The following is a 17,381-nucleotide window of genomic DNA, read 5'->3' on the forward strand; positions in this document are numbered from 1 at the left end:
TTTTGGTTACGCTTCTTATTTTTAACAGGACGTTTTGTACTAACCTTTCAAGTCTGTATCTTATCTTAACATTAATCTTCCTTTGTTCTCTTATACATTGTTCCAGTTAATAGGGTTAAAACAGGGCGTTCATATTCCTGGAAGTTAGATATAAATCTTGATACTGAAACACATAAAAACAAAGTATTATTGAGAAGCAATCAAACTCATGCTGAGATGAAATACTTGCACGGTTGTTTGAGTCCATTTCACTTGTTAGCAAAAGTTAATTTATTTGTAATCATTTTGCTGGGCAACACTGTGCATATTGCAATGATTTTAAAACAAAATTAATCTCCATGAATTAGTTCAAACTATCCACTTCAGTGAATCAGTTCAAAACTGACATCACTTAAACATATTCAAAGTCTGTCATTAAAGTCACTAACTGCTTTTGTAAATATTGCTGTGTATTACTATAAGATATAATATTTATGCATATTACTAAAATGATCAAAAGAAAAATATTCAGCCTTGCATTCACTTAAAAAAAATGGTGGAAAACTAGAGCTGTCAAATGATTAATCGTGATTAATTGAAGCCAAAATAAAAGTTTGTGTTTACATAATATATGCGTGTGTATAGTGTTTAAATTTATAATGTGTATATATAAATACATACACATGCATGTATTTAAGGTAAATATAATATTTATCTATAAAATATTTATATGTATAATGTAAATTCTATACAAATATAAATATAAATAAATATATACAAATATAAATATAAATATATATATATATATATATATATATATATACACACACAAATATTTTTAAATATATACATGTATGTGTGTGTGTGTGTATTTATATATACATACAGTAATAAAAATACACGGTACACACACAAATGTAAACAAACTTTTTATTGGCGGTGATTAATCTCAATTGACTGTTTGACAGCACTAAGGAAAAACTTGCATATTTTTGCATTAAATATTTTAAATATACTTGATAACATTAGACATTTGGTTGAAATTGTTACAGTGGGAAGTAAATCTAATTTAAAGTGGATTCAGCATAAAATGCAGAAATTATTTTTAGGACTGTCCCTATCAATTATTTTAGTGATTGAGTATTTGGGCAATTTTTATGATGATTAATCAAATAATTGAATAATCATAAAAAAAATAATAAAAACAGACCCAATCGAACAATAGCTTGTAAAATACATATAAAATAGCAATTAGACAATAATAATTAGTTCAAAGTATCAAAAGCAAGTAATAATACGGTTTTATTGAACAATCTGTTAAAATATATAAAATGTATTGTAAACAATAGAGCTAATGTACATTATGCATTATAACAAATCACTTGAATATGTGGATATCAAAATGTATGAACTAAGAGTGAGGGTTTGAGCTTTTATTTTGAAAATGTGACGAACAGTTAGCATATTTAGAAAGATACTGATGCATTCTCCTGTGTTTGCATAGGTTTACAAATGATTTACCTTACATGATGAAATGCCGCACGTTGCATTCCCAGATGAATGTTATAATAAACCCAACCTCACAGCAATGTGCAGAGATGGAGTTTGAGATGCTCTACACGCATACATGATAACAGTTTGTGTGGAGCAGCATTTACTGTGAATGGAGCCACTCTGAGATACACATATATAACCTAACTGAATCGTAGAATTTGTGAATTCAAACTAGCATTATGCTTTATTATGATTTTTAAATGGGTCTAATATATATATGCAGCCTTGGAAAACGGTCTAACAATGCATTTCATGGATTCTCGTTTGGGGATTGCGCCACTTATATTTTGCCACTTACTCAACATGGGCAAATTGCAGTCAAGTTTTTAAAAAATAGAGTACTCGAATCTTAACAACCCTAATTATTTTGCTATATAATTTCCATTAACAAAAACAGCACGTACATATAAACATTTCTAGTCCACATATCGAAAAAACATTAAATAAACCACAAGTGGTTCATTCAGGTTTTTCATTCCTCTTTTTTTAATTTGGTGTCATCTATTCAGCCAGCTGTGATTGAGATTGTGTCTCTCTGTCATATAGACTTTCATTACAGCGCTAGATTGCTCTTGCTTTAGTTCAAGATGGGTTCTCGCCAGAGCTAGCAGAGAAGAAAACGCAGGGCTTGTGCAACGGGTGGCTCCCTTAACGGAGAGTGGCAGCTGCATTGGGGCTTGATTGAGAGCGTTAATTGATAGCACTGCTCATAATGCCCCTAATGTTTCACCATCACGCCGGGGGGCTTTTTTTTCCGAGAGGATAAAGAGGAAGAATCCAGATGCAAAATGAAGACGCAGAGCCCTCATTTATAACCATTATCCTTCCCCCTCAACTCCACCTCCTCAACCAGAGCAGAGAGCATGGCTGAAATTAGTGTTTTCTCGTTTTTTTTTTTGGAGGAGGAGAATCTCACACTTAGACTCTAGTATAAACTAAAACATGGACATAGTGAGCTCATTTAGACACCTTCCTTTGAGGAAATGGTGCATGGAAAAGTGCAACAACTAATGAGCTGTATGAAAATATATAATAAATATGGGAAAAAAAAAAAAAAAAAAAAAAAAAAAAAACATCAAAAGGCTGCTTGTCCCAAACAATTGATTTCATGTCCCGTTGTATCACTTTCCCATTTATTTCTGCTCGACTGATTCACATTCATGCATTTTCAGTAAAGCGTAGCCTATATTTATGCTTTCATCTTGAATAAAAATATTATACATTATACTACAGTAAGTGTGCATTAATAGCTGTCAACTATGTTGGTACGCGCATGTGCATCCCTGAAAAAAGTGTAAAACTCTTCATTACAATTCCATACTGTACAGGACAGAGTATCATTATAGGATAAAACAAATTGTTGATTGGGTATGCTGATGTTCTTTTTGATGTGCATGGCTTCACACACTTCACACTGTGAAGGACAGTTACAAAGGAAATCGCTATTCAGCCGTGAGCTATTGATAAGAGCTGTGGGCTTCTCATTATTGTGCTGTCTTTACTGAAAGTCGGGCCAGGGGCATGTGCTACATACATCACTCTTTAATTCCGCTCCTGTACAGTGTTTCAGCAGACCCACAGAAGGTCATGTGACAAGAAGTGGCACATAATTATAGTGCCAGACTGAATTAGTCCGAACCGTATGGATGAGATAAGGCTTGTCCATACTGGTGTAGGTCATAGCTCAGGGCTCTGGACGCTCCTGTCCTCTTCACCTGCTCTGGCAGGTCATTATGTTAGTTAGTTACAACATAAAGCAGTAGTTTAATGTTTTTTCCAACTGTTGCTTGCCAAATGGTAGAATCAGTCACTGCAAAACTGTGATTCATTTTTAGACCCTGCCAGAAACCTTTAGGTCTTATAATAAAAGTTAATTATTCGTCTATTGGTGAGCATATCACACTAAGTGATCCAAGCCAATTAAAGTAATCGTTTACGAATCCACCCATCTTAACTGTAATAAGAATATACACTCACTGCGTCAATACAAGCTGGGTTTCCATCCAAAGTTGCAAGTTTAACTTGGAATATAGCATAAAAAATTTGCGAATAAGCACCGTTTCCATCCAACAAGTCAAAAAGAACAAAATAGTAAATTTTTGTATATAATAAATTACTTTCACCTCAGAGCGAGCAGATAAAACGCAATAAATGCGGTCATTGCTTTTGGAGGTGGATGCCTGCTGTTCGGAAACACAGTCGTGAAAGGCAATTCTGGGAGGCAATTATACAGAAATACTTTGATGACAGACTTTTACGAATGACCATAATATTTCAAATGCTGTGTAACAAGATCAGTCCACTGGTTATTCTGATTATGTTGTCCCATAATGCAAAGTCAATGTGTTTACATCTCACATTATTTGCATTAACCCTTTTTCACACAAGTCAAAAACCACCTTGAGTGAAAATAGAAAATTAAGGGATTTTCGTTCCCGAAATTTGACATTACCCTCACTAATTTCTGCTGTGATACTGCAAAATGCACATAAAAACTGGGTGATGGAAACACCTATGGGCATGTTAAGTGATGACGTAATGTGTCCAACAAATGCACAAATGAACGCTGTTTCCGGGTCCAAACCGCAACTAATTTCATTGAGAATACTATCTCAGCAGCCGTTTATGAGCACCGTTTATTCATATTTAACATTTAAGCTAAACGTTTTCAAATTCACTGTGTACACTACAGTCTCCATGCTCACAATGTCCCAAACACAATTTTTTTAAAATATTTATTTATTTATATTTATATTTTCATTGTATGGCTATCTGGGATTTACAGTATGGGGTTAAAGGGTAGGATTATCATTTTTTGGTAGTATTATATCACATTGTGAGTGTATAATTAGTACCGTTTTTTGTTTTCTCGTGTCATCTGATAGAGCGTTTGGACCCAGGAGTCACGGAAGAGGTGAGGCTTTACGTCAGATTTAACAAGCGATTAGACTATACTCTAGACAGGGGCTGCATGATCAATCAAAGTAAAACTGAAAACATGATATTATTACGATTATCAAATCGCAAAGGCTGACATTTAATTTGGGCTGGGCGATGGCCAAAAAATTACGGTATATATATATTTTTTTTTTTCCATATCAGTTAATATTTATAATTATCATGTTAAAATGTCAAATTGTTATTTATTTTAAGTTTAAAGGCAGATTTTTGCTCCAATGTGAAAGTTGTAAAAACCAGATGGTTAATTGTGGTTATTGTGGCTATTCTCTATGGTCAGAACATGACAAACACTTCATGTTTTTTTTTTTTTTTAAATCGTTACACTTTTCCAGTCATTTTTCCCTAACAAAATAAATATCTTAAAAAAAAAAAAAATATATATATATATATATATATATATATATATGTTCTAATGAGTAATATTGTTTCAAATCAAGAAACAAGTTTGAGTTGACTGATAATATTAATAATAATATAACAATGTTTTGTCTCTTATAATGACATATTTGGTAGTAGCTTCAGTTAGGATGCAGATGTAGATTTATGTTCATTATCAAAATCAGTAATAACGATAACAGTTGTAGCAACCTCATTTTTAAATGAGGAAATGTAATTATTCTGACTCTTTGAGGGCTTTTTTTATTAACCATTGGTCTTCCATAGTAGCGTACATTTAGATCATGATAATCACAGTTAAAACCACAAATATAGCACCTCAATACCATGGTAAAAATGTAATATGGTTTCTACGTATTTGTATGAAAAACAGTACTCTAAATACATTTAGTATAAATAAATCACAAAAAATACTATAATTATATTCCATTACTCCTGTATCGTTGCACAGTGTTTCTCCTGTTTGTCAGTGCTGTTTCATCTGTCTGTAAACAGTTATTTGTGGTGTTCGCTGAATTCAAGTGCTTCACACTGGATCTTAAAGCGCTGTTTAGTGGTCACATGACCGAGACTCATCAGCCAGTAAATGCATCTGCTTTAGTAAACTCGCGCCACACCATGGTTTGACATTTGAGCCAAGCAGATAACAGTCCGAGTGGTGCACTTTAAATGACTAGCACTCTTTTGTTACGCCTTTGCTGCATAAATATTATATCGAACATGTATCAAACTATAAAAAGTTCATCAAGGAATTTTTTATTGCGAGAATCATCGTTATCGATTTATCGCCCATCCCTACCTTTAATTGAATAAATATATGCACTGTGTGTCTCAGAGTAAAGCACAGCATTGTGTTCTCTTTAACACAGCACAAAAACCCTACTCCAGGCATCCACCTATAAACTAGGACTGTTTTATCATATATTTCATAACAAACACATTGAACAAACCAAGTTGACCACCTACCATAAGCACCATCAGACAAAGAAAGAAACATGCAAAGAAACACTTGATCTGAAAGCATAAAACATAACGCATGTCCATATAGACCACATCCATGATCACCATCCAAATCAGACATTATTTTCCATTAGTACTGTGCAGAACTAGACGAACCCAGAGGACTTGATTCACCTGTCATCAGTCTACAATCTCAATTAGATAATTAATCTAATTAGAGTAGATTCATTCTCCTTGCTGCTGCTCTGAAGCGAGCATTAATATAGCTGCTTTTTGGGTCATAAAGCACTCACATCAAAAGAAATATGACGAAAAGCCAGCATGGAAGCAAGAGGAAATCTGTGCATGGATTCTCAGTCTTTAAATTGGCCGTGCATATTAATGCAATTAGCCTATAAAACGAGATAAAAGTCTACGTTTATGCCACACAAGCTAGCGCAGAGTCCACTTTACATAATTACAGGGTTTGCACGAAAGATGAGCAATTGAAAATGTTCACTTGAGACAAAAAAAGAGAAGATTAATACATGATTCTTACCTTCGTACACGGCTTTGAAGCCCTGGCCACTTACGGCGTAGTCTGACAGCAGCCATAGTGTGAGTCTCGGCCCTGTGCTGACTATAGGGGCTGGAAGTTGAAACCCCGTCAACCTAAAATGCAGAAAAGGAACAAAGCTTATGTTAACCCGGAGTATTGTTATACAAACCGAACACTGGAGCTTGGCAGCTACAAACGTTTGAGTGCCAAACAGACTGCTAAATCTCCATTTCCAGCTTTAACAGAAAATAAAACCCTTTAAAAGCTGTTTACAGTGGTGTAAAAGCTAACTAGGACAGCACAGGTGATAAGTGAGGGAATTCTGTGCAGCATGAGCCACCAGAGACACCACGGCTCATGCACCAATCATAAGAATGGTAGCTAGTAAACGCTTTACAGACCTATCAAAATCACAATCAATAGAGCAGCTAAAAGAGCTTATTTCACAGGTCAGAGGTTACAGATGGAAGCTATCAACACTGCTTTCAGCTGTATGCAGGTCAATGATGTGACGCTATCTATTAATTGATTCAAAAATACAACTCACACTTTCAATTATTTGAATACTCCTCTTCTATGACTGTTTTCTATTTGTATCTTCTATGTGTTTTCTGTATTAAGATTCAATTTAATAGTGTGGGAGAAAAGTCATGGTGACAATAAATAAAAGTATATTATTAAATATATTAATAAATTAAGCATGTATTATATAGGCTAATACTTGAGATATATAACATAAATGTATGTATTATACATTTTAATATTTATTTTCTCTATACTAATCAATAATGGTAAGATACTCATAACTGTGCTTTAAAGTAAAATGTTCCTTAAAAAGATAAGATCATATCTTTATATATGTTCAGACATGAAGAAAATGTATTTGATAAAAATTATATATATATAGACACTCATACATATACACACACACACACACACACACACACATATATATACACATACATACATATACATATATATATTATATATATATATATATACACACACACACACACACACACATATATATATGTAATGAATATGAATAAACTTGGGATCAGTAAGAAAACTAATATTGTAAAAAAAAAAACTGTAATATTATGATCAAATTTAATATTTATTGCAAAATATTTATTGTAATCTTTTACAATACAACTTTAAAATGTGTAATATATTGTCTAATTTTACTCCATTAACACACTTTTTTCCTTTTATCTTGGAAAAACTGATTAAAAAACTGATACATGTGAACTATACATCATAACTATACCATACATGCTTGCATTTATAAACATATAGTATCATAAACTTCATTAAGGCAATGTTTTGTTTTGGCAAGGTACTAATAACTGCAACAGAGTGGAGTAAACTGTAGTATACCGTATGAATGTATCCTGAGGGCTATTTTTTTTTATTGGGTAGATTAGAGCAAAACGGAGCCTCCAGCTGCCAGGTGTGCTCAACAACTGCGCGAATGTGCTCGCGTTTCCCCACAGCACCACTATGACCCATATAGTCCTCCAGGGTGTCAGCAGAGCAGGATGTTAAACTGTGTGATGCAGCTTTAGCTACAGGCATCGCTCTGAGCGTTCATGTTCCAGGGCTCGCGTCAGTTTGCCTTTTCAGTCAGATCCCACAGCTGTCATCTAATCTCCATCAGCCCGAACACGCCGACCGGTCACCGGCTGCAGCCTAAGCCATTTCACATGCCTTTGTTAGAAATAAACTAATTGAGCTAAACTGTAAGCAGGAAGTAGATGACTTGGACGAGTGAATACTACCTAATTTGAAATATTACAAAAATCCCTTTATTATTAAATGGGTCATTTGATGCATGAGTCTTTGGAATGTTACTTTTTGTGCATATATAAGATCTGTAAAGTTGCAAAAATTAAAGTCTCTAACCCGAAGAGGTATTCTATATAAAAGTTAAGATTCGTCTTCCTAAAACGGCTCATTCAAACACGCCCCCACAAATCTACATCTTGGTGTGGGAAAATTTGCATAACACCGCCCAAATGTATACGCAAAGATAGAAGGTGTAACTTTTATTCTCGCTGTAATACTGTTGCTGCCGTCGCCATGTTGTGGTGACGCTGTGCGTTTTGTTGAGAAAGCGAAAGTACTTTGTTTAGCCTACCAAATGAGTACACAACTAGAAATCAGTTAAGTTATATTTACAACACTGTTCCAGAACAGTACAATGCAAATACTGAAGTCTGTGCAGTGCATTTTACAGAGAACTGTTTCCAGAACCTGGGAGAGTAGCCTACAATGCCAGCTGTGCACACTATAAAGTGGGGCAGTTCCCGCATTGCAAGGACAGTCTGGCGCTTCTGACTCACAGCCTGTAAGTACGTTTTATTTGAACAATTTCTTACTGACTATTCAAACGCGAGTTTTGAGCAGTGTAGAGTAGTGCTGCTTGTTTGTTGTTTCTACAATCACAAATGCAGACATGGTGTTATGTTTACGTAGCACAATGCAAAGACGGTATGAGTCACTGGATGCAACAAATGCCTCATTTATAATGGGTTTTATTGTTTTCATCTTGTCGTGGTGGGACACGGCATCATAACATGGTAAAATGCGTAACATTTCCGTCACACACTTGAGGTATTCAGCCAATCACAATGCAGCAGATAGGTGGCTAATCAGAGCACACCTCGCTTTTCAGAACGATAAGCTTTGTAAAAATCGTTTAAAAAAATCGTTTGTAAAAATTTCAGAAAAGTGGGGCAGAGAGGAGCAACAATAAATGTACATAATGTGGAAAATAATGTTTTTTTGAACCTCCAACTGCATAAACACATTTTATTACACCAAATACACAAAATAATGTTCTTTGTAGCAACATCCTATGATCCCTTTAAGGCCCGTTTCCTAAAAAATAAATAAAAAAAAAGGTTATTGCAACTTCTCACCATTCTCACTTTTATCAGAACTGTGTGATATAAAATCACAATTGCAAGATATGTGGAAGTTTGTATCTTGCAATTCTGACTGCTTTTCTCGCAGTTCTGAGTTATTAAATCCAATTCTGAGGGAAAAAAAGAAAAAAAAAACACTAATATGTGCTCATAATTGCACGTTTATATCTCAATTCTCACTTAACTCACAACAGTCCAATTCTGAGAAAGAAAGTCAGAAATTTTAGGTATATCTCGCAATTATGATTTTATTTCTCAGAATTGTGACTTTATTTCTCAGAATTGAGACTTTATATCTCAGAATTGCAAGTTTGTCTCATAATTCTGACTTTATAACTCACTATTGCAAATTTTTATCACGCAATTCTGAGAAAAAAAGTCAGATTTGCAAGTTTATGCCTTCCAATTCTAACTTCATAACTCACAATTGAGAGTTACATTACACTGAGAAAACAGAAAACAGTCCAAATTGCAAGTAGTAAACATGCAATTGCGAGAAAGTCAGAATTGTGAGAAGTCGCAATTACCCCTTTTTTTTTATGCAGGCTTCCATAGAATGTCATTGTTTCATGTAAAAACACATAATGAGCATTTTGTTTTCTTTCTTCACATTTCTGACCTTATCACTGACCCATTAACTTTCTTTCTTTTTTCTTTCTCTTTTTTTATTTTTTTTTTTTTTTATTTTTTTATTTTGCTTAAACAGAATATGAAAACTTGCAATAGGTTACTTTTGTTCAGCAAGAATGCATGAAAAAGTGCCTTGGTTTCCACAAATATATTAATGAGCATTGATAAGAAATGCATACAAATAAGAAATCTTGAGCACCAAGTATATTTGAATAATTTCTGAAGGAACATTTTTCATTACAATTCATCAAATTTCATAATATATTAAAATAGCAAATAGTTCTTTTAAATTATCATTTATTTTACAATACAAGTTTTTTTAATGTAGCTAAAAGAGTTAAAAAAAAAATAAAAATAAAAACTCACCACTATACACTAAACGTCTAATTGTCATTTTTTACTCACACTAATGAAATTACAAAATTAACATAGTTTTTTTTTTATTTTTGCACTTATTATGCACTTATGCAATCATAAAGCAAACATTTAATTTGTGGGTGGTCTATTCCATTAAAACAGAACACTTTTTCAAGATGCAACAATGTTCTTGCTTGCTGGTTTGCTTCTGAAAAGACTTGCACTGTCAAAACAAATTACACAACGACTTTCCCCATTTTCAGACCAAACATGCTATCACCAGTGAAGTTCACCTCCAGGCCAAGAAGGTAAGAAAGAGGCACTAGCGTGATACCACAACAGATGAACTAAAGATTGCCCAAATAAGGCTGGTCTGGGCAGGAAGCGGTGGAGTGTGCCGAGGCCAGAGGCGGCCTCCATTAGAAGACATTTCCACATGGATGAGTACTGCAGCATCCAGTCCAGATTCTCCATTAGAAAAAGGAGCACTTCCCTCTCCAATTATCCCAGGTGCTCCTTTGGGAAGAGAGCAGGGACACTGGAGAAGGAAGCGGGAGGAGAAAAATCACAAAACTGGAGAAGGAGAACAGGTGGTGGTTTACCGAGTTCACTGAAGAGGGAGGAAAGACAGATTGGACTTTGAAATGTGTGTGTATGCGCTTCACTGTTTTTCTGTTTGTTTGTGTGTGTGCGCATACAGTCATGTATTTGCATGCAGTGTGCTGATAATATAAGTGCGTGAATATTTGCGTACACGCAGTTTAATATGAGTACCAGTATGAGTGTGTGCTCAAAACGTGTGTGTGTTTTAAAAGGGGTGTCACTGTAGAAATTCTCCTGATTAAAGCCATCCGTAAACACCCCACCCGCCCTCCTCCAGCCTTCAGGAGCTCCAAGCACAGGCTGATTTACTGAGTCCTGCACTGCTTCATAATAAAATGTGATTAAATGGAATGTCAGGCCGTGAATAATGAACCACGCCGTCCAACCACTGTCACCACACATCAGAGAGCTACCAGTGCTCCGTGTCCCACACCACAGCTCTCGGCACTAAACTACAACTGGGGTTAACATTGAACTGGCCACATTAGCATGGGTGGCACATTAGCATCTGGAAATCAGACATGGACTTGCTCCAATAATCATGGAAGCTTGTACTATATCTGCACAACATGTTCCAAGTCTACAAAGGCAATGTGAATTGCATATAGTCCAGGTATGACAGGAAATATATATATATATATATATATATATATATATATAAATATAATTCTCAGCAGCATACACACAAGGCTGTATTTACATGATCAAACAGAGTAAAACCAACCTAATCTCATGACGAAAATGTACCTGTGGGAACTTTTTCGCAAGACGCAAAATACATACTGCCATGTATGCATTTTGTGACACATTCGATGTGAAATGTTCACTGAGTGGTGCTAAAAGAGTGCTCGTTTTTTCCCCGAAACAGATGAACGAACATATGGTACACATATTTTATGTGACGTTGGTTCTGTACGTGTCATCGCAGCCTTGCGTTGAAATGTCAGTTGAGTGGTGCTATAGCTCTCATGCTCTGTGACATTTTAAAATAATGTACCATAAAATAATGTACCATCAACACTACACCGAAACCTACTTGACAGTATGAACAAATGCGAATGCATGCCGTTTTAGCTTGTTTTTTGATCTTTCAACTCTTTTATCGTGAGTCAAGTTTTTTCACGGGATTCGTACCCAAGGATTCAGCATCCCAAGCAAAATTCCATGCCGTCTGAACATCCGGAAAGCGATACATATAGAGTTGTAATCATAACTATGTTTGAAAATGATTATAAGTGCAACTGTTTTACCACCTCTAGTGTTCGTTTCTGTTGGAAACTGCAGTGATATGTACTTACGGTAAATATTTTGCGTCTTGCGAAAAAGTTCCCACAGGTAAATTGTAAGTTTTGGCCATGAGATCAGATAAAACAGCATCATTGTGAAAACTTAATACAGTTTATTAAAGTAACAGTTCTTTTTTAATATATTTCAAACTGTCATTTATTTTTGTGATGGCTAATCTGAATTACTTATTTCTTATTCTCAATATAGAAAACATGTTGCTTAGTATTTTTGTGAAAACATACTTTTTTCAGGACTATTTAGTTGAAAAAAAAATTAAAACAGAAAATTTCACAACATAATGCTTTTGATCACTTTTGATACATCTTTATTGAATAAAAGTATTAAATTAAAAAAAAAAAAACTAAACACGCACAAAAAAAAAAAACTACTGACCTCAATCTTCTGAAATGTAGTTCAAATGAGTTTCGAATTTTCAAAAACAAAATATAAAAAGAAATTTGTCAACGATCATGTTATTGACCAAAATTAGATATTAGATATAAAATTATGCTATTTTAGTTAGAGCAGATTAACTACAGTTAAAGGGACAATGCTGTCATTGTTTATTCACCTCATGTCATTCCAAACACATAAGACCTTCATTCATCTTCAAAACACAAATTAAGATATTTTTTATTAAATCTGAGAGCTTTCTGACCCTGCATAGACAGCAACACAAGTACCACGTTCAAGACCCAGAAGCACATTGCAAGAGTCGTCCATGTGACAGTGATTCAACCTTAATTTTATGAAGCTACGAGAATACTTTTTTTGTTCAGAAGACAAAAATAATGACTTAATACAACAATTTCTTCTCTTCTGTGTCAGTCTTCAACTCTGTCATGCTACTCTTGTGAAAGCGCATCGAAGACTGACACGGAAGAGAAGAAATTGCTAAAGTCGCTATTTTTGTTTTCTTTGTGCGCACAAGTATTCTTGTAGGTTTATAATATAACGGTTGAACCACTGATGTCACATGGACTATTTTAACAAAAACCTTACAACTTTTCTGGGTCTTGAATGTGGTAGTTGCGTTGCAGTCTACGCAGAGTCAGAAAGCTTTCATAAAAATACCTTAATTTCAACAAAGGTCTAATGGGTTTGGAACCACATGAGGAGTAGTGAAAGTTTTTAGGTAAACTATCTCTTTAATAAATGCGACATGACAAAACACTGACTACAGTTTACCCAAAAAAAGGAGGGGGGGGCAATAATTAGAGATGTATTTTCCCTATTAAACTGTTGGAGCAAAACTGTATGTAACAGCGCTGGCATGACATATTTGAAAGTTAAAAAACTTTGAATTTGACTCTGACTTATAAACACCTATGGAACAAGATAAAACAAACACGACCAAAACCACCTGCTTGCTTTTTTTAAACACATTAACAGCATCAAACTAAAGCAGGCCGGCCTTTCACTAATCTCATTCAAAGGATGAAGGTGGGAATCGCTGATGCAGCCATATCCCAGCAGGAAGAAGGACACCCTGGAGAGAGGAAAGACAGAGAGGGGAAAACGGATGCAGGGGCAGGATTCTGTCAGGCAAGCAGAGAGGAAAACATTAGGGGATAAATTATAGAGAAAGAGCAAGGGTGAGCGAGGAATACGTTATGTGTGCATGAATCTATCAATCCTGAGACATATTCCGGTGTAACTGGGATCTGAAGCGAATGAATCGACAGCTTGTTTCTTTGGGGGCAGATTGAAAATCTGCAAGCTCATCTAAAGCTATATGTGAGATGTCCATAAATGGGGTCTTCTGTGCATTGTTCTTCACAGACGGAGAGATCCTCATTCACAAAGTCCACCTGTAGGCCAGAGGTACGAGGTGAGGTGGACTGGATTGATGGTGTTCTCAACGCAGACTGCTGCGTCCAACACTATCACCGCCGTAACTCTCTTGTCTTCAAGGACTCGGAGCATTCCTGGGTGGCGGCAGTTATGCACCCACTGGAGCGCCTCGGAGTGGCTAACGTCCAGGGTAAAAGCCGTCCAATTATCCTCTCCTGCCATTATTTCCAACCTTCATAAACACATGCTTCTCCATTCCGCCTACACACACACATTTCCACTCAAACATCTCTCGCCCAGCCACCGGAGCTATTTTTGCACCGCTACCATGATGGGTGGATAGTGCAAGTCTATCATGGCTCGTAATATGCACGATGAGTGGTTTTGTGCTTGAGACTGGATTACTGTAATGTATCTGACTTAAGAGTACACACAGAGTGGAAAGCAAACACACACGTCAACCGAGGCCTAGGCCATCTGCTAGAAACATCTGTGAGGAACTGCATTACAGCATTGTACAAGATTCTATCCACACTCTATATGAAATGTCTGTTCATATACAGAGCTTTATAACTACAAAGCTTGTAGCTGATCAGAAAGGCCTGTTTACTAGGTAGCACTATGCTAAGATAATAAGCTAAGCTAACTGAACAAAAGGAAAATGTTTAATTTAACCATTTTTGACTTATATGTTATATGTGGTTATATGTGACATGTAATTTAAAAGTCATTTATTCTCATTCAAATGTTAATTACCATGCTCTCCAAAGCGATTTTATATAATTTCTAATCACGCATGGAATAGAGTACCCATAAATAGAGTGCATTTCTTTGTACCAGCCAAAGAAATGGCTTTGGGGTCCAAGGGGGATAGGATCTTTCATGTCTACCGGCTTTCTAAGACATAAATCACAACTGGGAGAACCCAAAATGGAAGACCTCCTTTTGATCTCTTGTTATATGTGACGAAGCACTGACTGCATTAGTAGTGAAAGATTTCTAGAAAGGTCTACACTGTGTAAAGTGCTCAAATCAGATGTCATCTCCATGGCGATTCCTCATTAGCGTGTTTGGCTTGGTTCAGATCATGTCAGCACAAACAATGTCATCACTAATAGCACCTACTGGTTGCAAAAATTGTGGGATTTATGAGTTACGGTGTCAAATTATCTACATATATTAAATCTTTTAAACATTGAGAATATATGAATAGTTAAAAAGCTTTTACATTAATATCCTAAAGGGACAACAAACCCAAAAAAGAAAATTCTGTGATTATTCACTCACCCTCATGTTGTTCCAAAGCCATTAACCTTTGTTCATCTTTAGAATACAAATAAAGATATTTTTGAACGTGGTATTCATAAATGTGCGTCAAAAACTGACACAGAAGTGAAGAAATTGTTGAATAAAGTCATTATTTTTGTTTTCTTTATGCTCAGAAAGTATTCTTGCAGCTTTATAACATTATGGTTAAACCTCTGATGCCACGTGGACTATTTTAATGATGTTTAATTATATAATCAACCTTTTTGAGCCTTGAATGTGGTAGTTGCATTGCTTTGGATTTCATCAAATATATCTTAATTTGTGTTCTGAAGATGAACAAAGGTCTTACAGGTTTGGAACAACATTAAGGTGAGTAATTAATGACAGAATTGTCATTTTAGAGTGAACTATCCCTTTAGTAAAAAAAGCCATTGTATAACATATTAGCTCGATTGCACTTTAGGAAAACAAATGTTCCAGATCAAGGGGGTGTGTAATACACGCAGATGAATATCTGAGTTGAATTCTGATTGATCTCAATGTCAGTTGCTTGGCTGGTAGATGCATACTGCCATTTGTACTTTATTTACCAACTCAAAAGCAAGCAAGCATGCAAATAAATAAATTAATACATACATACATACATACATGTAAAAGTAATAAATAAAAAGGCCAATTAAAAATGAATAAAACTCAGTAATAAGGTAATAAAAGCACAAATAAAAGCACAAACCAAATCATAAATTAATAAAAAATAAAATAATAAAATAAAAGAGCCATTAACAGTAGAGCTGCAAAACGATTAATCGTGATTAATCACATTCAAAATAAATGTTTGTTTACAATTACAAATGTTTGTTTACTGTGTGTACTGTGTATATTTATTATGTATATAAATACACACATACACGTATATATTAAGGAAAAATTTTAGATTTATATATAAAATATTTGAAGCGGATCAAAACCTTTCAAAGATGTCCTAAAACAATACCCATTCTTTTATTTAATTTAACTTTTTTGATCCACTTCAAATGTTGACTACTCATATTATATATATATATATATATATATATATATATATACAAATACTTTTATTTTAAATGCAATTAATCCCGATTAATCGTTTTGCAGCCCTACTAGCCATACATGGCTTGACCACCTGGTCCAGCTTAATGAACAGGAAGTCCCACACTTAGACTTCCTGTGCCCTCCTGCTGCCCCCGCAGCACAAAAACGCTGATGCAGTGAGCTCTTCCTGTTTTATTTATTTCAAATTTCAATCTACAGCAATTCTCCTTTTCTCAAACAATTAAGCAGAAATTTCTGTTTAGCCAACGTTTCAACTAATGCGCTGAGTCATTTGTTCTACGGCTCACTCGGAAGTTCTTGATGTGACATCTCGGCTGCCTGCTATTCAGAGTTCTGTCTTTCAAATGCATCTTCATTTCAGACTTTGAATACATGGTAAACCATTAAAAAAACAGATCTTAGAAACACAAAAAGATACAAGCACAGCTACCATGAGCATACATTAAAACAGACATCATAGAAAAACCACCATGAGTCACCATGTCAGTGGAAAAGAGAGAGGAAATAAAAAAAAAAATAATAACAGAGAGAGCATAATACAAGGTGCAAATACTGAAGGAGAATGAGGTTGAGCAAGAAGAAGAAAAATAGTAGCGCGGGCTAAATTATTTAGAGTGGAGAAGCAGTGATATAATACTGTGCTGATCAGGCAGAGGAATTTTAGGGCCATAAAAAGCCTGGGAAAAAAAAAAGAAGGACGGAAGGATGAGTTATCGATGGGTGAGCACAGTGGCAAAACTCATCACTAGGGGATAAATGGTCCTAAATGGCTGCGGAGCATTTAAACATTGCGGCTAATGACCATCTGCACTCCCCCGTCACACACCCTGCTCAGGGCACTCGTCATAAATATGCACACAATGCTACACATGATAACCCCTGTGACCAAAATACCCACAATCCCTACAGTTTGTCCTCTACGGCCTCTCCTGCATTCATCAAGTGTTCCCAAACAACTCCATCCCTTGCTAGGCCTCTTAAACATATATTAGCACACACACATGCTCTACACAAAAAAACACCAATACAAA

The 17,381-nt window shown here is 35.2% G+C and overlaps 1 protein-coding gene across 1 annotated transcript in view; it reads right to left on the bottom strand.

The window, feature by feature from the left end:
* The window catches only part of csmd2 (CUB and Sushi multiple domains 2), a 385,015-nt gene that overhangs the window by 328,546 nt on the left and 39,088 nt on the right, over window positions 1-17,381 (bottom strand). Inside the window, exon 3 of the mRNA XM_051136347.1 lies at window positions 6,389-6,501. Coding sequence (XP_050992304.1) covers window positions 6,389-6,501 — 113 coding nt within the window. The remainder of the gene's footprint in view (window positions 1-6,388; window positions 6,502-17,381) is intronic.

Source organism: Labeo rohita, chromosome 19, assembly GCF_022985175.1.
Source record: "Labeo rohita strain BAU-BD-2019 chromosome 19, IGBB_LRoh.1.0, whole genome shotgun sequence".
NCBI lineage: Eukaryota > Metazoa > Chordata > Actinopteri > Cypriniformes > Cyprinidae > Labeo > Labeo rohita.